The sequence below is a fragment of the Tenrec ecaudatus genome, chromosome 18 (assembly GCF_050624435.1).
Source record: "Tenrec ecaudatus isolate mTenEca1 chromosome 18, mTenEca1.hap1, whole genome shotgun sequence".
Lineage (NCBI taxonomy): Eukaryota > Metazoa > Chordata > Mammalia > Afrosoricida > Tenrecidae > Tenrec > Tenrec ecaudatus.
This window is the reverse complement of record NC_134547.1, coordinates 72,575,458-72,601,909: the sequence shown is the minus strand read 5'-3', so window position 1 is coordinate 72,601,909 and position 26,452 is coordinate 72,575,458. Positions and strand designations below refer to the sequence as shown.

The 26,452-nt window shown below is 51.6% G+C and overlaps 1 protein-coding gene across 2 annotated transcripts in view; it reads right to left on the bottom strand.

Moving 5' to 3' along the window:
- Positions 1-468: 468 nt before the first annotated feature.
- Positions 469-26,452, bottom strand: part of CDH13 (cadherin 13) — a 1,090,774-nt gene continuing 1,064,790 nt past the window's right edge. The window contains exons 12-14 of one of the 2 annotated variants that reach the window (XM_075536309.1): positions 14,994-15,227; positions 11,038-11,256; positions 469-2,039 (exon numbers count right to left, since the gene is read on the bottom strand). In XM_075536309.1, the coding sequence (XP_075392424.1) occupies positions 2,032-2,039; positions 11,038-11,256; positions 14,994-15,227 (461 nt within the window). In that variant the 3' untranslated portion in view covers positions 469-2,031. Of the gene's footprint in view, positions 2,040-10,730; positions 11,257-14,993; positions 15,228-26,452 lie in introns of those variants that run through there. The other variant, XM_075536308.1, reaches the window with a different exon arrangement.

Here is a 26,452-nt window from a genome sequence, read left to right as displayed (position 1 = left end):
CTTTCTTCATCAGCAAATGTCTCAAGCCCTCCTCGGTCTCAGCAAGGCTGGGCCAGGCGTATGACAGGTTGTTAATAAACCTCCCTCCGATGCTGAGGCTACATTCTGCTTCATGTGCTACCTTATGCTTCAGTATGGGAGCCCAGGGAGAGTGTCACACCTTCCAATGAGGGGGGGGCTCACACAGGGAGGGGTGCCAGGGGGAGTGCTCACTCTGTCCCAATGAGGGAGTCAGTGAACAGAAAGTCTGTCCTGTGAGCTGGTGCCCTGGCCATATGGACACAGCCCACAGGAGACTGGCGGGGGTCCCTGAATGGTTCCCCCAAGCATGGATTTGCTTTAAGGCCAGACGGGGCCTCCACCACGTGAGACACAGCACGAAGGGCCAGAGAGCAACTCCAGGCCAGTCAGCTGTGTGCACCACCGACAACCATTTATTGCCATGGAAAAGAAACCAACTCTCCACCGTCTGTGTGCTCCCCAAAAGATTTTACTACCGAAAACAAATACAATAAGTGGAACTCCATCTGCATAATTAATTTCATTACAGGAAAGACCACAGGTGACTCTACTCCCTACAGAAGGCCAACCGAACAAGCACAGGTGCGAACAGAGATTGCATAAGGAAGCGTGTGCGTTGGCATGGGGGGGCACGCAGGTGCACCCACGTGCAGGGGGAGGGGCGGCAGGGGTGGCGGGGGTTAAAACCTTTAGTAAGCAACTGCATTAAAATATGCTAAGACACTTACCTTACCCTACCCAGGTCATGGCGAGCTCCATGACAAAGCTGCAGGTTCTAACTAGCAGAATTCCATAGAAAAGTTTGGTGTGAGCTGGGGTGCTGCTCTGTGCCCAGGTTCTCCACGGGAAGGTGCTCCTGGTAGGAGCACTCACCCCCTCCTCCCTGTGGACATGCTCATGGCACAGAAGGCAAGGCCTCCCTCATCCCCAATGAGCGCACTTGGCCATGGATGGCCATTGATTCACACACATTTACTGTTTTGTTTGTTTGAACTACCTGTATTTAGTCTATTTTATGCGTGTACATAGGGGTAGACTTTGTGTGTGTGCATGTGTGTGCGTATGTGTATACATGTATGTCTGTACAGGTGAGTCTCTCTGTGTCTCCAGGGTGATGCCTGTTGGCCTCTTCCTGTCTGAGATGATGTAGGCAGTTGTCTACAGACCCACGGTGAAAGCCAAGGTGGGGCTTTGAACTTGTGGGTTCAGGGCAGTCTACAAGTGTCAGGTTCAGGGCCAGGAAGGGATAGTGAGCCCTTTTCTTGACATCTGGGGGCACGACGGCATGCTCTGCTCCTCTGCCGTCCCCTCACCTACACCAGGACACTGGGCGGCAGGGGAACTCCACCATGGAGCCCCCTAGACTTCTGTCTCATCTGTCCCTTTGGGACCAGTCTGGCTGGCATGACAGTGACAGGGTTGGGGGATGGGGGTGGGATGTGGAAAGATTGCAGGAGGAAGAGGCAGCTGGGTGAGCTGCATTTGATGGTGAGACCATCCCCCCAAGGAGGGTCCCTCCTTTTTGTAACCTCCGGAGGAAGCATGGTATCGTAGCTTCACCTCTTCCCCTGCCCCTTCCCCCTATCACACAGTGTCTCTGCTCCACAGACACTCCCACAAATACACAGGCGCAGACCCCAAGCAGAGTTTTGAGTGGGTGCATCCGAGGATGCGAGGCTGTCCCTGCTCCCGGGAGGCCCAGTTCTCTATCACCAACTGTCCCCATCCGGGGAATCCCAGAGGACTCCGGCGACAAAAGGAGGGAGGCAGGCTCTGCGGAACGTGTCCACCAGACAGTCTGGGTGAATTGGCAAAGGAAACGAAGATACGGGATGATGGCGGCCTGTTGGGAAGTTCCATCACTGTACACGGCGGTCTTCAGATTGGACAAGGGTGTGTGCGTGCGTATGCGTGTGTGTGTGTGTGTGTACTTGCGTGTGTTTTCGCTCCCTCTCTCTCTCCCCCGTTGCTATGGAAACTCGGTAGTCAAGCTGCGGATGTCAGGGGTTCTCACAGACCTGGGTGGGAAAGAAAGGCACAGTGAGGATGGGAGCATCACATCTGGGGCACACTGCTGCGCTCTGGGGGTACTGCACTTAGCACCCACAGCAAGGCCAGGCCCGGGCATGGGCCATGGATGTCCGGTTTCAATCCCTCTGACCCGACCCACGGCACCAAACCAAGAACTCATTTTCCTAAAGGTGGAGGAGCCTTCAAACCTAGCACGAGAAGGAGGCCAACGTTGAGAGAAGCAACTGGTCTACTAAGCTGCCTGACCCCTGGCCTCATCCACCCTGAGAGCAGAAGACCTGCCCGGCTCCCACTTCTGACCGTTGTGATCAGAGCCCCAATACATGCACCTTCATAGAATGAGAGGTGGGGAGCAATAGCATTCAGATTCTTCGAGTCTACCACCATTGCTGGACCACTGGGGACCGGGGACTTCTTCCTGAGCAATTGTCGAAACCTGGCACCAGAACCCGCTCCAGAGACCACCTTGTAGGAAAGGAGCAGGATGGCACAGGAGAGCAACGATAGCTCAGAAAAGATGGCACTGAAAGACCCATGTGAGACCAAAGGTCCACGGAGACTGAGCAAAGATGAGAAGAGGAGGGGCGGGCATTCACGAGTAGCAGACGTGGATGGGCGGCAACAATGATGGCGCTGACTTCTGGTGAGAAATCCAACTCATGCCTCTGAATAAGTGGGATAGAAATGGTCAGATGGGAAATGAATTTACTGGGTAAATTTCTGCCAGGAGCATGATGGGATATTACTAAACCCTCTCCCCCACCCCCCCAAATGTAGTGACTTCAGGATCTGCACCCACTTTCACCTCTTTCTTTAAGGCACTGCGGAAGATTTCCTGCTTCCAGGAAGCCTGCACCTGTTGTCCCAGGAGCACCTGGTACCCTATTCCTCTGGGGACCTCTGCTTCACAACCTTCCACGCAGCCTTTCCGTGTCTACATCCGGTCCTTGGCGGGGAGTACCTGCTCCCATCAGGCTTTGGGCATGTAGTTCTTAGACACAGAAGGATGTTTTGCACATCACACTATCCCATCGTGCCAACACAGCCTGCAGCAAACGGACCAGTCAGGAGCACACAATTGTGGGAGTGCCCGGAAGGGTTTCCATGAGCTCCGCAACACGTAGGTGCAGAATCGCAAGTTAAGTAAGTTAGTAAAGGTGGAGGCACTGTGGGCCTGGCCTCGGGAAAGACCAGTCCCGGGAGAAGAACACCACTTTTGGGGAGAGTGAAGGGTCTGCAAAAGAGGAGGACCACCAAGGAGATGGGTGGACAGGGGCTGCCACCGGGGGCTGAAACAGCAGCGACTGGAGGCCGGGCAGGCCTGGACCGCGTTGCGTTCTGTGGGACGCAGGGTCTCTGCGTCAGATCGGACTGGCAGACACAACAGCAGCAGCAACATTCGTAAGTTCTGGACTGAGAATGGAGGAGGATTTCTTCTTTCGTAACCTAGGAAAATGGGATGGCGGGGGTTGGGATTTTCCCATCTAAACGGGTCTCCGTCCCGGGCACGGGAACAGGTACTAGGTCATTGGAGGCTGCCATCTGAGGTGCCGCCTGAGAATCTTTCCCAAGTTGTCAATGTGAGACGCGGGCGAATGAACTGGTCAGTAAGTGCGGAGTGGGTCTCTTAAGCATGTCTCTAATCATTCCAGTGGCCGTGTTCCGGACGGAGGGAGCCTGAAGGGTGAAGTGCATGTGTGCCTGGTGACTGTGCAGTGGTTGTGAGTTCAGCTGGGATCTGCAGGGTCAGTAGTTTGAAACCACTAGCCGCACCGTGGGACAAAGACAAGGCTTACGACACCCAGAAAGGGGTACAGTTTTAGAAACCCACAGGGCAGTTCTACCTGGTCCTACAGGGTCACTGTGAGTCGACAGCAAATCGATGGCAGTGAGTGAGTGACGGATGGTTCTCATTTTGGCCCCGGGGGTGTGATTCTCTGTTAGAGGCCTTTCTCTGTCAGCTGGAAGCCAGGAGGGCGAGCTCGAGGCGGTGTCTCAGACCCCAGAGCTCAGGGACTCTGCCCTCCTCTCCTTGTGGTTGTTGGAGTTGTCATCTGTAGTGACCCTGTGTGCAACACCGTGCGGTACTGCTGGCTCCCGCGTCATCTTCACCATCCTCAGTGGATGCCACTGGGCTGGTTTTCAACTCACCGCAGCCGGGTGTGATCGACTAGCACGGCCCTGCCGGCTTCTCTAGGCTGTGAGTCCATGGGAGCACATCACTGGTCTTTCTCCAGTGGAGCCGTGGCGGGGGCTTGGAATGCCAACCTCTCAGCAACCGAGGTGCCCGCAGGCCCTCCCTCTGTCTGTCTGTAAGACTTTCATGGACTCGTTTTCATAGGTCGGGCACCTGGCCTTTCTTGCACGTCTGTGTTTGTCCAGGAGCTCAGCTGAAACCTGTCCGCCATGGGAAAGCCTGCTGGTATTTCTGGGTCCTGGGGAGGGCTATCCCCCAGTATTCCTGAGAGAGGAGCCCTGGGGAACCGTGGTGAAAGTGTTCAGCCGCTAAGCGAAAGGTCACCAACAGCTGCTCCCTGGGAGACGGGCCGACTGCTTCCTTAGTGACAGCAGCCTGGGAAACCGTGGGAGCAGGTGGGCTCTGTCCTACGGGGTCGGGTTGAGTGGGGCAGGACACGTTAAACCAGACTGGCAGCGGCACCCTTTCTTCCAGGGTGTTACTTGCTGGCAAGGCCATTTATTTCCTGGCCTCTGTTTTCCGATGACGAAGAAGGGAGCTCATCTACCTCTGTATTCTTCTTGGGGAAATGAAGCCATCGGAGTGAGCACACGGTTTACTGGGCTCCCCAGCTGCTGGGTCTTGGACACATGGAAGGTGTGGGGCAGCCCTGCGTCCAGCAGAGCTTTGGGCACTGATCGCCCCACAGCCTGTCCTGACGTCTTGTCCCTGCGTCCCAGTTTGGTCACCCTCCCCATAGCGCCCACTTCTGCATCATGCCTTGGGGCACATCCTGCTCTCCCAAACCAGAAGGAAGCTCACTGCCATGGAGCGGATGCTCATTCACAGCCACTGACCCTACAGGACAGGGGAGAACTGCCTCTGTGGGCTTCCCAGTCTATAACTCTTTTTCCTGAAGAAAAATAAAATGAAATAAACTTATGAACAGATAGCTATTAACAAATACAAATATATTTTTTGTGAAAAAGATTTTTTCCCCAACAAAATTAATGGGAAGAGTGATATCATTTTACTTCCTGTAAATCTCTGTAATGTTCAATTTAATGTTAGTGGGATTCTCTCACGTCAGTGTTTCTCAACCTTCCCGATGCTGCAACCCTTTCATACTGTTCTTCATGTGGTGGTGAACCCCCAACTATAAAATTATTTTTGTTGCTACTTCATCACTGTCATTCTGTTATTGTTATGAATTGAGTGACTCCTGTGAAAGGGTCATTCCACCCCCAAAGGGGTCACAACCCACAGGTTGAGAACCGCTGCCTTATATGCTTCTACATTTACTCTGTGTGATTTGTTGGTTTGACTGAAGCACATGAAGACCCACAAATCCAAGAAGGGCTTGGAACCCCCAAATGTCTTTGGGCCTGATTGGAAAACTGTTGCTGGATGATGTCATTACAAACTTTTACCCTATGACTATATATTCATAGTATCCTAAATATTTATAACAGGCCATCCTGCTCTTTTTCAAAATCTTCTAACTTTATAATATGCCTTCAGCTATAATTTACTCTAGTCCTTGGTCCAAGTCTGGGACACTTTATGGGCACAGAAAGCCTCATCTTCCTCCCACGGAGTGGCTGGTGGTTTCAAACCACTGACCTTGTAGTTAGCAGCCCAACGCATCATCCACTAAGCCACCAGGGCTCCTTGTCTACAGCACAGTCGTGTGCTCTTCTAAGCAGTGGGAGCCCACATTTTCTTGTGATACCCGCTTTATTGCAGTGTCCTGGAACTGAGCCTGACATAGCTCAGAGGTCAGGGGCCCTGGTGGCATAGTGGGTTGCTAGGTCAGCAGTTTGAGTCCACCGGCCGATCCAAGGGAGAAAGATGAGGCAGTCTCCTCCCGTGAGCATGCACAGCCTCGGAAACCTCATGAACCAATTCCACTCTGACCTCTAGGGTTGCTCTGAGTTGGGAGCGACTCAATGGCAGTGGGTTACACCTAGACATGGGACAGTTTCTGCAACCTTTTCCACACAGGAGGAAGCCAAGTGTGGAATGATGGCCTTAAGGACCTCTTACAAGCCTCAGGACACGGGTAGCCGTGCACTTTCTTACCTGCAAAGCAGGTGGCATCACCAGACCTGTGGAGGAGATATGGTCTCCGTGATGCTGCGGGTGCAGGCTGGGCTGCTTGGACCTGAGCGTTACTTGAGGCAGAGGCAGCCAGACGTTTATTGGATACGATTCGCTTGCGTGCCATGCTGCATTTTTCGGTATTATGCGGCAAAGCAGGAGCTGGCAATAGTGTCCAGAATAAATATTTGGGACTCCTTGGACCAGTCTGTTGCAGCTACTCAACTCTGCAGTTGGAGCAGAAGGCCAAAGCTAATGAAGAGATGAGCGGGCCTGGCTGCTCTTCAATAAAAGTTTATTGACAAAAAACAGGCGGTGGGCCAGACCTGGCCCGTGTGCCTTAGTGTGGGATCCCTGCTTTAAAAGGACACTAAACTGACTCAGCTTGCTTACTGGATTCCAGAATTCATTTAAGGACCAGGGCTGAGTGGGGATGACATCTTACCCCGGAAGTCCGGCTCTGGGCTGTGTTTGTTCAAAGCCAGCCTGTCTCTCCTTTAGTATGTAGCCCCGCTTCCTCGCATCCCCGGCATCCCCTGGCGACGTCACATTACCGTGCCCGTGTGCTCCTGCCACCTGGGTGTTTGCTCCGAGGTTCTTGGACTTGAGCCGTGCATAACTTTGTATGTGCAGGTAAAGGCGTGAGACAGGTGTGAGCAAACTTGGGACCCTGCACTGCCGCCACAGACATGCAGATGGTGTGAGGGTGGCTGCCATCTTTAGGGCTCTTAGCAGTGCTCACTGGGAACGGGTGGAGAACAGAGTCGCAGGTGCTTCTGGCAGCGAGTGGTCCCCGCCCTGGTGTGTGTGGGTTACGCACATGCTGGGCTACTCCGCACTCAGGGTGAGAGGGCCAGGCCTGGTCCACAGGCGTGACGGCGAAGCAGGGTTGTTCCTTTGTGAAGGGGAGGAAGAGATGAGATGAAAAAAAAGTGTGAACAAGGACCAACGGGGCCCACGAACCTCACGCTGCTGACTCTCTGTCCCCTTAATGGAGAAAGCTCCCTTGCCTGCACCCAAGAGCAGCATGAGTGAGCTGGAGGGGTGCCATGGGGTGACATGTGGAGCCCTCTGTGGTGGGACTAGGTGTGGTTTTATAGAAGGCACGGTGCAGTGGTGTGCGTGTGTGTGTGTGTGTGTCTGTGTCTGTGTGTGTTGTGTAGAAGCAGAAAGCCAGGTCTGGGAGTGCACTGATTTATGGGGAGGGGCACAGAGGGGAGTTCACATTTATCTGTCATGGTCTGCATCTCGAAGAAGGAAGAAAGGAAAGGAAGAAGGATTATATGTTTTCTTTTATTGATCCATCTATCCACCCACCTATCTACCCATTTCCCTACCCACCCACCCACCCACCCACCTACCCACCTGCTCACCAGTCAGTTATCTTCTACCCAGCATCTATTTATCCATCCACTAATCTCTCCATCTCCATCCATCCATCCACCCACCATCAATCCACTCATTCATCCACCTACCCACCATACATCCACTCATCCATCCATCCGTCATTCATTTACCTACCCATTCATCCACCCACCCACCCACTCACCTACCCATCCATTCATCCATTATTCATCCATCTACACATCTACTCATCCAGCCATCATCCATCCAACACCCACCCATCCACTCACCCATCCACTTATCCACTCATCCATTCATCATCCATCCACCCACTCATCTATACCCATTCACTCATCTGTCATCCATCCATCCATCCATCCATCCACTCACTCATCCACCCATCCCCTTCCCCTCTCTCCTGCTCCTTATCCAGATCTGCTGATGAAAATTTCTGGGTCTGAGCTTAGGAATTTATACTTCTAAACACATTTCATCCAGCCACAGTTGGGAAACACTGCCCCAGATAGACGTATCTGATTTCGGCACCATGGTCACTGTATACAGTCAGCAACCTGTTTCCGACTTGACTGACAGGCAGCTCTGCGTGTTAGTTGGTCAGTTAGTTACTTCTGCCCCAATGCCTTTGAGTTGGGTTCTGTCCCCAGTGGTCTCATCGACAGCCTGTGTTACCCACATTTCAGTGGGGTCAGCTTTTCAAGGCCCTTCCTGGAACATCGCTGTGCCGTTGGCATCCCCTCTCGGGAGCTGAGGCTCTCTGGCATCGCCACCTCCGCCTGTGTGCATACATGCCCTCTTCCTTGTTCTTGGGTGTGAATGAAGGAACCAGGATGTGTTCACTATGTGAACCCAGGTGGGTCAGAGGGATGGCCACAGCCCAGGAGCCTACACCTGGAGGTTGTCCCGAAGCTCAGGAACCAGAACAGCTGTCCAAGTCACCCTTCTGAGATATGGATTCCACTGGGGCAGGACCGGGAAGGATGCCCCGGTAGGATCCACCTTACTGGTAGCACTTTCCAGGGATGTTCCCCAGCAGGTCAATCACGGTGGCCGAGCACACAGGCCAGGCTCCTGGCAGCTGGCTATCATTCAAGACCTCGGGGAGCAAAAGACACCAACAGCAAATTGTGTCCAGCCCCCCAGGATGCGCCCCCACCCCCCAGTTGGCGGCCACCTGTGTGTCCCCTCTGGTGCGGCTGGCTTGTTTGCCCCGGTGCACCCTTTCCTTCGCTTCTGCAGGGGTGTCTGTCTCCTGCTTTAGCGAAGGCCCAGGTCACCCCTGGGAGGCCCGGACACCCACCGTCTCTTCCTTGGGTTCTCCTGTCCAGGCAGAGCTGGGGCATGGAGGGAGACACGTGAGGGCCGGAGGGCCTGGGGTTGCAGGCTGGGGCAGGCTGGGTGCAAGGGTTGGGCCTGCGACTTGGTTGGGCTCTGCAGCTGGGGAGTTTGGAAGGGGCCACAGTCAGAGGAGACACGGGGGTCATTAGTGGAGGCAGACAGGACAGGGGCAGGAGGGAAAGATGAGAGACGCCGTCTCAGAAAAACAGTGGGAGAGTCAGCGAAGAGCTCAAGGCTCCGTGCCCGCCCCTTCCCCGCCCTGGGACCCCAGAGCTTCACAGACAGTGCATATTATTCATGGTGACGTGTGGGGTTTTCTGGTGGTCATGAGAGGCAGTCACGCGTCTGTTCTCATTCCTGGCTGCCCACTCCCCCTTTTCGACCTCACAGTCTCCCGACACCCACGCTTGTGGAGTCAATTCCAGCTCAGTCACATCACAGGGCAGACAAGGACTGCATCGCAGGGTTTGCAGGGCATCTAGTCTTTGTAGAAACAGACCGCACCCCCTCTCTTCTTGGGAGGGGCTGGTGGGGTTGGATGGCTGACTGACTGGTTAGCAGACCCTGTGCTTGAGCCACAGCACAACCAACCAAACCAACCAACCAACTAAACCGCAAGCTCACTGCCAGCAAGTCAATGTTGACCCATAGCGACCCCCTGTGGGTTTCTGAGACTTGTAGCCATTTACAGGAATAGAAAGCCCAGTCTTTCTCTTTCAGGGTGGCTGGTGGTTTCAAACTGCCAAACATGCGGATCACAGCCCCACGCGTAACCACAACCCCACCGGGGCTCCTACAGCTCTGTCCTTACAGATAATTACAGGGCCCATAACCACCCTGCTTCTTTCTCAGGTAGCACACAGCAAGGTCCCACAAGGGAAATGGCTGTGTGTGAAGAGCTGCCAAAGATGAGCCCTGGAGGAGCCCTGGGTTTTGGGTAGAAGATGAGGCCGTCTGCTTCCTTACAGGTTCACGGTCTGGGAAACCTGTGAAACAGTCCTACTCTGTTCTCGGGGGTCACAAGGGGGTGGAATTCACTTGGGGACACGGGGCCCAAGGACCCCACGTAGCAGAAAGGTCTGATGTGTGTCTTTGTTTCCTAATCCTTTCTCTACTGCTCGGCACCATGATTCGTTTGCTTAAGAGAGTCCTGCATTATCTTGGTCAGAAGGAGCCCTGGGGGCAGAGGGGTTACATGTTGGGCTGCTAACCACAAGGTCGGCAGTTCAAGCCTACCAGCCACTCTTTGGGAGACGGATGAGGCTTTCCACCTTGGAAACTCCTCAGTGGCAGCTCTACCCTGAGTGGAAATCGACACAATGGCAGTGAGTTCGGGTGGGTGGTGCAGTGGATGACGTGTTGGGTGCTAACTGCAAAGTCAGTAGTTCGAAACCACCGGTCTCTCCTAGAGAGAAAGATGGGGCTTTCTACTCCCATAAAGAGTGACTGTCTTTACGGCAGTTCGACCCTACCCTGGAGGGTCACGATGAGTCACGATGGGTGGCCCTTGAGTTGGGTCCTTGTGGTCGGAGATCTTGGTAAAAATCACTGGGTGTGAATTATGTATTTACCTTCCCCCCTCAGGCCCAACCCCCACTCAAACCCTCATGACCAGGCTCCCCGAGGCACAGCTATCTACTCTAGCCTGCGACAGAGAGCTCTGCCCTTGCGAGCAGAAATAGACCCCAGGAGACCGGCGAGCTCATCGGGACAGTTTTATTAGCTCCAGTTCAGCGGCATCTGCGGAAGGCGCTCTTGCGAGCTTCACCTGCTTGGCCAAGTGGCCTCACCCCCACCCCCACCCCCACCCTCACCCCCACCCGGGACCCTGCAGGTCTGCTCCAATCGGCTGGTGGGGAGGGGGCTGCCAAGATACTCCCGGTGAAGGAGGAGAGGGGGCTCTTCTGGGCTACATTCCCTTGCGAAGCTAGCTAGGGGAGGATGGGCTTCGGCAGGCCTGGGGAGGCTGCGCGGGCGGGCGGGCGGGCGCTGGGGTTAGGCCAACTTACACGCTAACCCCAGCAGGGCGGCGAGCAGCAGGGCGGCGAGGCCGGCGCGCGGGGCCTCTGCCGAGTTGCAGTCCACTTTGGAGTTCCTGCAGGAACACACTTGCACCCTGAGCTCGGTGACCGTCGTCATGGGGGGCTTCCCCGAATCGGTCACCACGATCGGCAGGTTGTAGTTGGCTTTGTTCAGGTTCTGCAGAAGGCTGACCAGGGCGTGTGTATCTGTGGAGACAAGGAGGGCCTCATGAGACAGGCAAGACGTGGGAACCCAGGCAGCTCACGGTGTCCCCAGTGCAGAACCCAGTGCCCCAGGGGCTGGGTCTTCCCAGGCAGGTTACTAGGCTCTTTCAAGGCTCCTTTGGGTGGATTCGAATGACCACCTTTGGACTAGCGGCTGAGTAGGTTTACTGCTCATGCCACCCAGAGATCCCGCAAGACCGGTTAGAGAAAAAGATGAGGCATCAACAGGAGTAGCAGCTGGGCTCCCCATTGGCGGAGCACCTGGATGTCTATGAAAATAAATGGAAATGGGAAACTCATTTCCTTGCATCTACCTGCCACACTTCCAGTGCCGAGGACCCAGATCTGGCTGGCTGGCGACCAGGCCGAGGTAAGTGGCTTCCCAGGGAGCAGTTTTTGTGAAGTGTAGTGGGCATCACTTACCCCCCACCCCCCCTCTGGTAGGTAGCAAGAGGCAGAAACCAGAGGGTGCCCCTCTGCATGCTAAGGCCTCCCCTCCCCCTTTACATGAAGTTGGAAGCCCATAAAAGCCAAGGGCATGCACACATTCAGGCCCTTGAGCCAGGAAGCCAGCACACCTGGGAGGGCCCCAATCTAGGTCAGGTGGGCTTAATTCATCCAGTGGGCTCAACCAGTACAGCCGTCCACGCCTCCAGCGGAGGACCCTAAAAAGCCAGGATGGGGAGCCCACCTCCCTCCTTTTCCAGCTGCTCTTTGGCCATGCTGCGGTTTCTCTGGCCTCAGGTCAGTGGGGGTCGAAGTGCCCCGAGGGGGCCTGTGGAAAACCTGACACTTCTTCTGTCCTGTATAAAAACTCACTTTGATCACAAACCAGGCTTCCCTGTGAAGTCTCTCGTGTGAAGCCAAGGACCAAGGTCTTTCCCACGGGAGGCATCTAATACCCCCGGCATGCTTATCAAGCCTCAAAAGCCATGTTGGCAGCGATCATATTCACCCCTGAAACAAAGCCTGGCAGCGCCCCCCAACCCACACTGAGGGCAGAGCCCCCTCAGGTTGCCACTGTGCCGAGTGAGTTTACAAACAAATTTTTATTATTTTTAATAGAAAGCCTTTTCTTTCTTCCACAGATGGGTTTGAACAGCTGACTTTGGGATTAGTAGCCCAACTTGTAGCCACTGTGCCACGAGGGCTGCTGGTGAGTGAGCTTTTGAATCAGGTTCTCAGCCCGTGGACTTTGATTTGGGTCGGACTCTCCAGGCCACAGATGGCAGATGCGGTCCACGTTCATGGGTTCTCTCAATGTCCTCATTCCATGCAGAAACCAAACGACAACCACAACAAACCCATCACCATGGAGTTGTGGTCTACTGGGGCAGGGCGGGGTGGAGTGGGGGGCTCTCCTCATTCCTTCTCAGTCAGACGCGACGACCACCTCGCCCGCCATCTTCTATTAGCTACAGGCTCTTCCCTTCTTGGTCAACAAGGACTTTGAAAAAATAATTACAAACAAAACATCTTGGCTCTTCCTAGGTACAAAGAGAAAAACACAGCCACGGAGTCGGTTCCGGTTCATAGCGGCCCTCTAGGCCAGGGTAGAAGGGCCCCTGGGGGGCTCCCAGATGGTCGCTCTGTCCGAGAGTCGAAGCTCCATCTTGCTCCCAAAGCAGCTTGTGGTTTTTGAACCGCTGACCATGCACGTAGCAGCCCAATGCGTAACTACTACACCCCAGGGTTCTCTAGGCACAGAGAATGGTCAGTAGTTAAAAAAGAACAACAGCAACAACAACGAAAAACCTTGTGGAGGACGAAGCAAAGAGTTTAGAAGGCCTCTTATCAATGGAATCTTATCAGTGGGCGGAACGAAAGTGATGATCACGGGCAGCGAAGCCTTGGGGAAGGGCGACCATGGGAAGGCAGGGGCAGATGGAAGACCGGTGCGGACACTCAATCCAGGGGGTGGAAGAAGACCAGGGAGCGAGCAAAGGCCCCTTTCAGATCAGCCTCGAGCAGAGGAGGAAGTCTTGGGTGGGTACGTTCCAGCTGGAAGGCTTCGAGCGTGATGAGTCTAGCCAGCGACGGCCATCAGAGCTCCCAGAGAAAGCAGCTCCCCACCCCCTTCTCAAGCAGGAGAAGGACCGCCTTAATTAAAAGTAATCCATGCAACAGAATCCATTTTAAAAAAAAGCAATAATGGAGGCAAGCAGGCAAGTAGAATTGACAAAGAGAGAGAGAGGCACTAATAAAAAATAAGATAGGACATAGGGCCATCACACCGGATAGATTTTTTTTTAAATAGAGAATTTTATGCACGGTGCTACAGTCTGTTCAGAACTTAATGAAATGGGCAAGTCCCCTCCCTTCTCACCCCAAAAGCCCTACAACTCTTGTGGGTGTAGCTTCATTGGGAAGCAGGGCGGACATGAACTCAGCAGTCAGCTCATATCAGCCCCGGCGTGAGGTGGTATAGTTACAGGGTGTAATTCCATATATCGGCGTTCCAGGTTGAAGGGAGCAGATGGAAAATGCTGAACTCCATTCTGAATCCCTTCCACCCACGTGGAAAAATGAGAAGAGAGAGAATTGCTTGTATGTTTCATCACGGCGTAGCGGGCAGGGCGGGATCCACGGAAGAAGACATTGCTGTTGTTACTGTTGGGTGCCATCGAGTGGTTCGACTCCGAGCGACCTAACACAACAGAAGGGAACATCGCCCGGCCCCGCGCCGTCCTTGCCCTTGTTCCTACGCTTGAGCCCATGGAGGAGGAGAGCAAAGTGGGAAGCCCAGGGCGCTGTGAAGGTTAAGTCAAGGTTAAGTCCACTATCAAAGGAGAGGGAGAGGGGTCGAGGTTGAAGGCTTCAGAAGCGGCTTTGAGCGTTGCTTCTCTGTGTATTCAGTCTGTTAGGGAAGCAGACATCCCATGGCGAATCCCACCAAAGTGCTGGTGAAAGTGAAAGAGGGTGGAAGCACCACTCGGCTCCACGAGACGGGCAGGCAGAGGCAGGGACCCTTGGCCTTCAGAGGCCGGAGAGGGGTCCAGGTGGCTGATGCGCTATGCAAGCCAGTGATCGGGGGAAAGCCTGGGAGCTTTGGTCCCAGGAGACAAGGGAAGGCTGGCATCATGGGCTCGTGGCTGAGCTCTTGGGGATGGTCAGAAGGCAGAGGTCACGGATTAGTCCAGCGTGGATGACAGGGGTTGATGGTGGAACCAAAAAGATTAGGGTGGAAGCAAATAAGAAAATGGGTTTGCATGGATAGGGAGGCAAGACTACATCTCTACACCATGTGCTGGTGGGTTACGCACTGGGCTACTCTGCCACAGGGTCAGTGGTTCGAACCCACCAGCTGCTCCTCAGGAGAAAGATGGGCTTTCTACTCCTGTAGAGAGTTCGAGTCTCAGAAACCCACAGGGGCAGTTCTCCCTTGTCCTATCGGATCCCAGTGAGTCCGAGGCAGTGATTGTGGTTTTTCCGGTTCTCTGTGTCCCATTGTGGCCATTCTCATGGATTTCAGGACTTTTCATCATGTGCTTGCCATAGACCATGGTCAAGCACACACATCACTTTCATAGGCCCCGGGGGACCAAGCAATGTGTTTGACCCATTGTTGGTACAACTCACTCTGCTGGGATGGCCCGGAGCTGGACTCCCAATAGTTTACGTAGCAGGTCAGCCTGGTACGTAAATACCTTGAAATACACCAGGTGGGGAGGCTCACGAGGACATCCGAGAGGACTGGAGGAGTGGACCCGCCGACTTACTGTTGATCTTGGAGATCTTCCACACTTTGTCGGGGACGGCCTGCTTGTGGATCTCAAACTTGAAAGGGTCGGTGTTGGGGTGGAGATCCTTGTCCGAGGCGCCCAGCACGACCACGCTGAGGTCTTTGGCGTCCTCACAGACCTCGGCCACCGTGGGGTAGATGAAGGGGCCGTTGTCATTCACGTCTTCCAGGGTGATCCGCAAAGTCCCTGTCCCTGTAGCGGGCGGGTCGCCTGGAGGAGGAAGGGAGGGTTTAAATTAGAACAATAGTCATTTTCCACAGGGTGCCAGGCGCAAACGCAAAACACAAAGACAGAAACACCAAACAACTGCCACCGAGTGGACGCTGACTCACAGGGACCTTACAGGACAAGGCAGAACTGCGCCTGTGAGTTTCCGACACTCTGACTCAATACAGGAGTAGAAAAACCACATCTTTCTCCCATGGAGCAGCTGGTGGTTTAGAACTGCTGACCTTGTGGTGAGTGACCCAACACGGTCACCACTACACCACCTCATACCAGGTGCCAGCTGCCTTTATAGTTATGAACATGCTTCAAAGTCACACTCACAACCAGAACTTGAATTTTAGATTGAAGTTTGGTGATTTACAAAGCCCTTCATTCCCCACATCGGAGGGAGCCTGGGCTGGCCCTGTGATTAAGCACTTGGTTGCTAATCTCAAGGTTGGGGGTTTGAACCACCAGCCTCTTTGGGGAGGAAGATGTGGTGGTCTGCTTCCAGGAAGATGTAAGCCTTCGGGACATTTCTACTCTACAGGGTCACCATGTATTGTGCATTGCAATCAATGCATGGTGTGTTTGTTCCCCCCCCCCCCCCCCATCATATGTAAGAGTCCCCCCACACCCCATATTGGCTATACTTGTTTTAAAAACAATTTTATTGGCACATAATCCATATATCAAATGATTCAACAGCTCAGTCATGTCAAGAAGAGCTATACAATCCCCACCACAATCAATTTTAGAACATTGTCTTCTTTCTTGTGTCAGGGTTATCTGAAGTCAGAGCTTGTTTCTCTGGGTGATGGGGTGAAAACGGGATTCCCAACCCCACAGAAGAAAAGCTCTCCCCATTTATATACACCCACGATGTTGAGTCTGGTCTGACTCCTAGTGACTAGATAGGGGTTCCCAGGCCTTAGATCATTCTGGGAACTTCATTCTTTCTCCCAAGGAGTGGCTGGTGGGATTGAACCACGGACCTTATGGTTAGCAGCCCAATGTTTTTAGGATAAAGAACACCCATACCCACAATTCAAGTCATGTGTTTGCACCTGTCCTTCCGGTTCCACCAGTTCCCAAGGCCCAGCAAGTACTTGGGTGCTAGTGCTTTTCTTAGTGTCTAGGGACACCTTACTCCCCACGGGGAAGAAGCAAAAATCAGTAGCTAAGTGTGGCCGGGGTGGTGGCTTCCTTTTAGGTATCCCTTCTTTTACTAGGGACAAAGCTTCCAGGGGAGTAGGGCTCTGGGGATGCTGAGGGAGACACAGTGCCTCCTCTTGGCGGTGAGGATGTAGCTTCTGACCCTCATGCTGACAGTTCTTGGTGGGCCCTGGACCGAAGTCCTCCCTCCCTCCCTGGTGTATCTGGGTCAATGCTGGCGAGGGCCAGGCTTTTAGATCATGGAGGGTCTTTTGCTTCCTGGGTCTGACACCGGCTGTGGTCTTCCTGCTTCCAACCTCACCTCGTCCCCTCATCTGGACCCCGAGCTCCCCTCTCAGCCCTGATGGCCTGTAATAACCTCAGCACATGGCAGGACCAGCCGGGGCCAGCCAGATCCCACGGATCCATTTCAAACGCAGTCCGTTTCTAGGGTACTGCCTCGCTCCAAGCAACAGTAACACCCTGTGAGCTGGTGACCCCTGTGGGTTTTCTTACTGTAGCCAGCCTGGCAACTTTAAGTCTGACTCGTTCATGGCTTTACACTAGGGCTTGGGTCTCTGCTTTCAGAGGAACCTTGGTGGTGCAGTGGTTACATATTGGGCTGAGAACTGCTAGGTCAGCAGTTTGAAGCCACCAGCTGCTCCCCGGGAGAAAGATCAGGCTTTCTACTGCCGTGAAGATTTGCAGTCTCTGAAAGCTACAGGGATAGTTCCACCATGTCCTTATAGGGTCACTGTGAGTTAGAATTGAACTTGTTTTTCTTTTTGGTTTGTGGGTTGCATTTTTGTTAATTGTGTTGAGGTCATTTTGACTCAAACGAAGCCCCTGTACAAGAGGGTACCCCCTACTTACCCCCCCAAAACCCCTAGAATTTTTCTTCCAAAGCAGTATTTAATTTTTTTAATGAAACAAACTTATCATCTTTAAACTACTCTCCATTACACAAACTACATTTGTCAAATTCGAAATTCCATTTTTGGGGACATTTTTAAAACTCAGCTCTTTGGATGGCTGACAGCACCTCCCTAATTTTTTTCTTCACCTCTTCTACATTGTCAAATTGCTGTCCTTTCATGTCCCTCTTAATTTTCAGAAACAAAAAGAAGCTGCATGGGGCAAGAGAGGCATGCTGTTTTTTGCCAAAATCTGGCGCACTGAGATGGCTGCGTGAGCAGGTGCATTCTTGTGGTGGCAACACCAGTCCTCCGAATGCCACAAATCAGGCTTTTTTTTTTTTTTTGGCATACACTGTTATTCAATCTTTTCAGAAGCTCTACATAGAAAGCTTGATTAACAGTCTGACCTGGTGGAATAAACTCCAAATGCACTACAAGTAGATATTTTCATCTGTATGGGAAGTTGATGGATGTCCACAACGAGGTCATCAATTGACATTTCGCTTTTTATGAAATGAGAAAACCACTCATACATTTGAGTTTTTCCCATAGCACTGTCCTTGTAAGCTGTGTTCAACACCACAACAGTTTCTCCAGCTTTTTTCCCAGGCAGGAAACAACATTTCATAGCTGCACGCTGTCTCTTAAATTGGTCATCACATAACAAAACAAAACAATAAAAAATGAGAGTCGAATGAAACTGCTTTTATGAAAAAATTCACTGTGACCAGAGAGAGCCTTCCCAGGTGACGCCACTGGGCGCACTAATTCCTAGGGAGTTGCTTCATGCTCACCTAGCGAGGGCAAAACTGTGTTCTGGGAAAGATCTGCCCAGCAGAGCTTCCCCCTCACCTTTTTTTGGTAGCCCCCCTCATATAATAGGATGTAAATGTTGCTTGGTTCGGCTCCATCCTTACAAAGGCTTTGATTTCTGAGCTCATTGTCTCTGCCACTGTGCCAATCCATCTTATTGAGGGTTTTCCTCTTTTTTATTTTTTGTTGACCCTCCTTTCACCAAGCAGGATGCTCTTCTTTAGGGACTGGTCCCTCCTGATAATTTTTCCAAAGTACCAAGGTCTCACCATCCTCACTTCTAAGGAGCTGTGTTTCCTATGAGACTACATTCTGACGGTACTGCCTACAGGGCAGATTTATGCTCTTCTAGCAATCCAAGTGGGGGGGGAGCCCTGGTGGTGTAGTGGTTACGTGTTGGGCTGTGATCCACATGGTCGGCAGTTTGAACCCACCAGCAGCTCCCAGGAGAAAGACTGGGCTTTCTACTCCAGTAAACAGCTAGTCTTGGAAACTCACAAGGCGAGGGGACGGGGTGTCATTATGAGTCAGCACTGATTCGATAGCAGTGAGTTTTTTCTTTTGTTTTCGTTTGAGCAGTTCAAGATCTATTCGCTATTCTTTGCCAACACCATAACTCAAAGGCCGCCCTTCTTCAGTCTTCCTTCCTACGTCTCCAGCTTTCGCATGCACAGGAGGTGACTGGATATGCAGTGGCTCGACTCAGGCACACCTTTGTTCTCAAGGTGACCTCTGTGCTTTCGAAGACTTCAAAGAGGTCCTTGGAAGCAGATTTGGGCCATGTAACCCACTGCCTGTCTCTGGACTGCTGTTTCCCGGGGGTCCAAGTAGAATGACATCCTGGGCCACTTCCAGGTTTTTCCCGTTTGTAGTGGGACTGTGGACCGGTCCTGCTTCGAGGAGTTTTCTTCTCTTTCCTTTCTGCCGAGGTGCGTTCTTGGATCTTCCTCGGTCAGGGCTGCGAGTCCTCTTGGCTTCTGGCAGGCCTGGCTACGCAACCTGCGTATCGCAAGTTGTTGGGACCCTTCCTCTGGTCCCGATGCTTGTTCTTCTTCACGTAGTCTAGCTTCTTGGGTTATCTGCTCAGCACACAGACTGGATGAGCACGGTGAAAAGGCACAGGCCCAGTCCACTACGACTCTGGTTTTGAAAAAGACCCCTTTGGTGGGGTCAACGACAGAAGAACTGAGTGGGAGTCATAGAGTCCTCTCTCACGCTCAGTGACTCCCTGTGGAAGAGTCGGGCTGGAACTGCGATCCATTCGGATTTTCAACCGTTGGGTTTTAGGCTTAGATTGCCAGGCATGTCTTTGGAGGGACTGCGTGGATTCAGTGGATTCACCGTCCGTCCCCCCCATCCCCCCACAGGACCCCCAGGGATTTGTTGCTCCTGCCATCTAGGGCTTTAACAACCAATCAGGGCTGCTGAGGATGTGGAGGCCCAGAAGGGGCAAACATCCTGCCCTGGGGCACACAGCCACAGGGGTCTGCGCTCCTACTGCGCTCTCACAAGCCGAGTACCTGCCCCCTTCACATCTCTCGGGCACTGCCTCCAAACTCTGATTGAAGTGGCTGCATCCCCATCTCAAGGGTCCCTTGAGTGGGTCATTTCATCAATGACACAGTGGGAACTAGCTTTTTCTACCCGATGGATGGCACTTCCAGGAACCAGGAAAGGTGGCTGCACGATCTGTTTGCTTTCCTTCCTCAGTGACTGTAACAGCTGAGATACCCAACCCCCTGGCTCTGGAGTCCATTGGGGCCCCTAGCGACATTACAGGACAGCGTAGAATTGCCCTGTGAGGCGGCCATCTCCAGGGAAGCAGACGGTCACGCCTGTCTCCCTTGGGGCAGCTGGGAAGTTTGAACTACCTATCTTTTGGCAGCAGTTGAGCCTTTTGCCCACTGATCACCTGGGCTCCTAACAGCAGAGCTGTGGGGTATTAGGCTGGCTAAATTGAGTTGCTGTCATACAAAGGGCTTGGTTCCATCCAAGTGAGCATCTTTCGTGTAAAATACATAAACATAGTCTTGCTGTAGGCTCCATGCTGTCAGGAGCTCAGCTGAGCTACCCAAAGAGATGGTCAAATATCACATCCAGGCATCTTTTTGCGCTTCACATCCTGTCGGGCCCCCTAGTGTGGGGGCTGCTCTTCTCCAGCGGTTCGACCGCCAATTCACGATGGAGTGAAACAGCCTGCTGTCCCTCCCCGCTTCTTTTCCCTTCTCTATCCATCTGAAAGGGTATTTCAATATTGGATCAGCTGGTATGACCAGAACATCTATCACATAGGGGACCTGAGAAGGACAAGCTGAGGCATGATGTATCTTTAGCCCATGAAAAATCATCATCGTCATCTATTCTGGCTGAGTGTCTCAGCCGCCAGGCTCCGTTCTGTATCTGTGCGCCTTCACGGTCACAAGTGTCACGTTTTGCACCGAGTGGCTCACATGTTCTGCATCCTGACAACCTGCTGGGCATGTGGTGGTGACTTGGTTGGCTTTGATGCTGTCGCGCCGGGCTTCTTGTACATGGGCATGGCTGGGGGGACATCGGTCTTGGCCGGCATGTGGAGACTTCACCTGGGACTGGGTGGGCAGCCTGGCTCAGCCCCTTCCTAGGTGCAGATTCTCAGGAGGAAGGAGCAGGGGGAGCAATTGTCTGCATAGCGTGGGTGCTGGGCACAGGGCGTTGGGACGTCTGGAAGCAAAACGTTGGTCTTTGTTGGCCTGCGGTTACAAGCTGGGTCTTCTCTGAGGGGCTGAGAGCTCCACTGAGGGACAGTATCATGGAGCAATGAGCCAGGGACAGTGTCTGGAGAGAAGGGGGGAAGGAAGTGGAGTTGGCCGAGAGGAGGAGGAGACAGGGACACAAACCTGCCGGGCACGATGATGCTGAGCAGTGCTGTCTTTCCTGAGACTCTGAGACTTTTCTCAAGACACCTCTCAGCCCACGTAATATGGAGGGAGGGACAGCCAGCCTTCCTGGTGACACTCTGAGCAGGAGCCTCAAGCACTCTGATTTGCCCAGTGCTAATTGTCCTCGTGGTGCCCAGCATCAACTCCCAACCCCAAAGGATTCCGCCTTTGCTGCATTCCCGAATGTTGTCGCCCTTGGCAGCGATTCGTTTGCTCTCCCTCTCTTTGGACAGGCCAGCAATTGTATGTTCATGGCACTCCCTACTAAGAAGTTCCTATCCTCCGTTGACACTGTCTTAACCTTTGCAGAAAAGCTGGACCCCAGCAAGTAAGCGATGACGGTCACCCCTAAAGATAGCATGGTGGAGGCTGGCCAGGACTGAAGTCACGCCTGACCAATCCACAGGAGCAAAAGGCTGTACTCACCCACTCGTTGAATGACACCAGACCTGCCTTAGCCAACCACGTCCATTTCATTTGTACTGACATACGGACAGGAGGGAGGGGGTGTCAACAAGCTCATGGGGAAATCCCACCTTCCAAGAACTGGGAGGCACCTACTTGTACTGTCGGTCATTTCACTGTACGGCTCCAAGTGGGTAGCGGTTTATGAGAAGCAGTGTGTCCACTCCTGAGTGTTCTGTGGCTTACAACGTAGCCTCATGTGGAGGTAGATATGAGCACATCTTATTTCCCCACAAAATTGACCTGTAACCTGGACACCGCAAATATTAAGATGAGGCCTGATTCTAGAATCCATCTAGACCAGATCTGGGGTTCCCAAGCCAACAGATCCAAAGGGTTCCCTATTCTGATTAACCTGGGAACAGGTTTTCAGTTCTACTCTGTCATCTTTACCTGCCCACTGCCCCATTCTAAGTACAAAGAGTTCCCCCCAAACTGCTCTCTTGTGTGCTACCTTATGATGCTCTGAAAGGAAGATGGCGGACAGTACATCAGGTTGGCTCCAGGCCTACCCTTTGTCCATCACCCATCTGCTGAGCCACCTAGAGTCTGTCTCGATGGCAACAAGTTTCTCAGGGAGCAAAGGAATGGCCACTTCCCTTGGAAGGCCCAGCAGGCCAGGCACGTGCTTTCTGGATAGGCACACATTGTTTTGGAAGACTTTGTGTGGACCTACAGGAATGCTCATATATCATGATCATGTGGCCTGATGAATTCTCACCACCTAAACACACTCAGGGGGTCTAGTACAACAAGGTCAAGAAACCTACCCTTGAAGGTCATGTGAATAACAGTGAAAGGTCTGTCTTTTTCGGAGTCTTCCCATGTGTCCCGCTTATTCCTTGCACCCTGACCACCTGACAAATGGTCTTAAGTGAGAGAATGTGTGTATGTCTGAGTCTCATAGGCTCCTTCTGATGGGCCTTGATTCCTGTGAGATGTCAGGGGACCTCACTCCTTAGATGGCAAATACACCACGGGGCACTGGGGGTGGGGGAGCCAACCAACCATGCATCGAAAGTCCCTCAAGCTCCCATTTTATCACACAGTCTCCATGTGACTGTTAATGTCCTCCTGGTTGTTTCTCCCTATTTTAAGTCCTCTGGGCAAACCCACAACCAGAAATTACCCATGCAGAACATCACCGTCGGACAAGAGGAAAGTAAAAGGAAATAGGGGAAAGAACTAGGAGGCAAAGGGCATTTATAGAGGTCTCAATACAGACATGTACATATGTAAATATATTTATATATGATGATGGGGAAATAGATCTATGTACATATATTTATAGTTTTAGTATTAAGGTAGCAGATGGGCACTGGGCCTCTACTCAAGCTCTCCCTCAATGCAAGAACACTTTGTTTTATTAACCTTGCAATCCATGATGCTCACCTTCCCCGACATGATCGCTGAAGACAAGTGGGTGCATAAGCAAGTGTGGTGGAGAAAGCAGATGGTGCTCGGCTATCAAAAGATACAGTGTTTGGGGTCTTAAAGACTTGAAGATAAACAAGCAGCCATGTAGCTGAGCAGCAGTAAAGTTCACATGGGAGAAGCACACCAGCCTGTGTGATCATGAGGTGTCGATGGGATCAGGTAACAGGCATCAAAGACCCAGAACAAAATATCATATCATTGTGAATGAGGGGGACTGCAGAGTGGAGACCCAAAGCCTATCTGTGTGCAATTGGACATCCTCTTACAGAAGGGTCATAAGGAAGAGACGAGACAGAGTGTAATATAGCACCAATGAAACATACAACTTTCCTCTATTTCTTAAATGCTTCCTCCCCCACACTATCATGACCCCAATTCTACCTTACAACTCTGGATAGACCAGAGCATGTACACGGGTACACATAAGAGGTGGAAACACAGGGAATCCAGGACAGATAAGCCCCTCAGGACCTATAATGAGAGTACCAATACCAGGAGGGAGAACCAATACCAGGTAGAAAGGGAGAACTGATAACAATGATCTACCTATAACTCCCTCCCGGGGGATGGGCAACAGAAAAGTGGGTGAAGGGAGACATTGGTCAGTGTAAGACATGAAAAAATAATAATAATTTATAAATTATCAAGTGTTCATGAGGGAGGAGGGTACGGGAGGGAGGGGAAAATGAGAAGTTGATACCAAGGCCTCAAGTAGAAAGAAAATGTTTTGAGAATGATGATGGTAACAAATGTACAAATGTACTTGTGATTGTGATAAGAGTTGTATGAGCCCCCAATAAAATGATTTTAAAAAAAGAAATTACTGTATATACTAGAGTATAAGCTGACCCAAATATCAGTCGAGGCACCTAATTTTATCTTTTGAAATATTTTTTAAAAATACTTTTATTGGGTGCTCTTACATCTCTTATCACAATCCATAGATTCACCCAGTGTGCCAAGAACATTTGCACATATGCCACCATCATCATTTTCAAAGCATTCTCTTCCCACTTGAGATCCTGATATCAGCTCCCCATTTCTTTCCCCTTGCTCCCCCGCCCACCCTCCCTCATAAATCCTTGATAAGTTATAGATTATTATTTCCATGTCTTACAATGTCCTCCGTCACCTCTCATTCACTTTTCCATTACTCGTCCCTCTGGGAGGGGGGGTCTAGATTGATCCTTATGATTGAGTTCCCCTTTCTCCCCCCACCATTCCCTAATCCCACTGGTATCTCTACTCTCCTTGTTGGCCCCGAGGGGTTGACCTATCCTGGAATTCCTGTGTTGCGGACTCTTATCTGTAGCAGTGGAGGCACCTAATTTTACTACAAAAACTGCATTAAAAATGAGCTGAAAAACTTGGCTTTTACTCAAGTATATACGGTACCCGTGCATTCTTTTCCAACTGGTTTTCCCTCTAATCTTTTAGTCACTGTTGGCGCAAGTGTATTTGAAGTTGTATGATATGGTGCCTTCACAAGCCATATTCTTATTTATCCAGCCTCTCTAGTCTTCCACCAGTGAGCCATTGGTGTACTGCATCCTACAACTGTGTGCTTTCTCTGTGTGTTTGGGCATATCTTTCTGAATGATCTCAGATTTGGATAAAACACACTTATTTCATTTTAGGTTTCCTAATATTACACGAAGGAAACCCCTCTTCTTTTATTCCACCCAGTAAATGGGAGTTCTCTAAAATTTATAAAAACAAACGCTCACTTTGGACAAAATTCAGACACTGGTGAGCAGGGTTAACTTTGAATGAATAGATAAGTATTGCTTGTTTTTTTCCTGGTTAAATTTGCAGTGAGGGACAAAAAGGAGCCGTTGAACAAACGTTGGCTCTGAATTTCTTTTCATTGTTTTGAAGATGTTGTCTGTTTATGCTCTCTTTGTTCTCAGTCTCTGGGCACTTGTTCAAGATTAATATCCCTAATGATGGCTCTTTATATTAATGCCAACCTGTTTTTGATTCACTATTTTATCTGCAGGGAAAGTTCGGTTGCTCTGGGAACAGCGGTGGCACCAGATGTTGAAGGTCCTCGTCGGAGACTTGCAGGGACTGAGTTGGACAAGAAGTCGATTCCAAGCTTAATTTCTGTCCCCCTCAGGTCACAGGAGGCTCATGCTTGGCTCCACTTTTTCTTGTCCTGGACTCCCCTAGGAGTGGGGTTTCCATGTATTGGACATCTCCGGTGGCCTTTGACGGAGACTACAGGAGCCCCTCCTTCACGTTCTCATTTCTCTCAACAGGCTCAACAGCGAGAAGCATCTTTCTTATTTTGTAGAAGTAGAGACTCTGAGAGTCTGGAAGCAGCATGCCCAGTCACATGATCAGGGAGTCCGTGTGTGTGTGTGTGTGTGTGTGTGTGTGTGTGTGTGTGTGTGTGTGTCTGAGATGAGGCTGGGTTTCCTCAACAGGAACACTTGGTCATAAAGGTATCCCGAATGGGCTCTGATTTCTACAAAAGGAAATAAGGAAGCTAAGTGGCTTCCTAGACCTTTAAACCAAGTTGTTGCTTCCAGATAGCAATTACACAGAATGTTGACGATGCAAAACACTAACGGCTTCTCGTGTGGGGCCATCACCCATTCTCCACGTGACCAGAGGACCTAATAGTATTCTGGTGCCAGGTACGGGGCATCATCAAGCCAAACTCCTTGGCATAGCATTTAGGGTATTTGTGATCTTCCTCCCACGTTGTCCAAAAGTCTGTGAATGCCTTCTCTGTGTGAGAAACAGGGCTTCAACACTAGACCCACTTGTTTGCCCTGAGCTTTGAACACACGGAACCTGCCTCTTCCATAGAAGATCGAAGAGATAAACCTGGCTTGAACGGTTACAATCTTGTCAGTTGATCCCACCTCTGACGGACACTGGACCTGACCTGGTTTTCCACATTTTCTGTATTTTTTTGTCGTTTGTTTGTTCATATTGGGGTTTATTGCAGATATGTTATGTCATTGGGGTTACCCTCTTGAATTTGTGTTATATATTTTTCTGTTTCTTGGTATATGAAACCCAGGCTGCATGAACCTATGGGGACAGCAAGTCGAATAAGGGTTTCTGGGAGGGTGGTGGTGGTGGTGGGGCACGGGGTGGGTAAAGGCGGACGAGGTCAAGGAGTCCAGGAAGGAAAAGACTGTCTGGAAACAGACTGGTGGCAACTGTACAGTCCTGCTTGACGTGGTTGAACTATGGAATGATATATGTATTAACTTCCAATGGAAAAAAGAAGTAAAACCAACATCAAGGAGAACCTGCCTCTTCAGTTGCCAGCCAGACTGAGCAGTCTCAGCGCCCACCTATCCATCTATCCTTTCAGACTTCCATTAGAATGCCCCCACTTTTCTCAAGGAAACCCCAGTCCTTGCGTTAGGTGCCTCTCTCTACACTGGATCAGGCGCCCCTCCACTGGGCTTGCTCCATCACAGCACGCAGGATACGCCTTCAGGAGCTCCTGTGCCCTTGCATGATTCCCGACTAACATATGTCCCCCTCTAAGCACAATGAC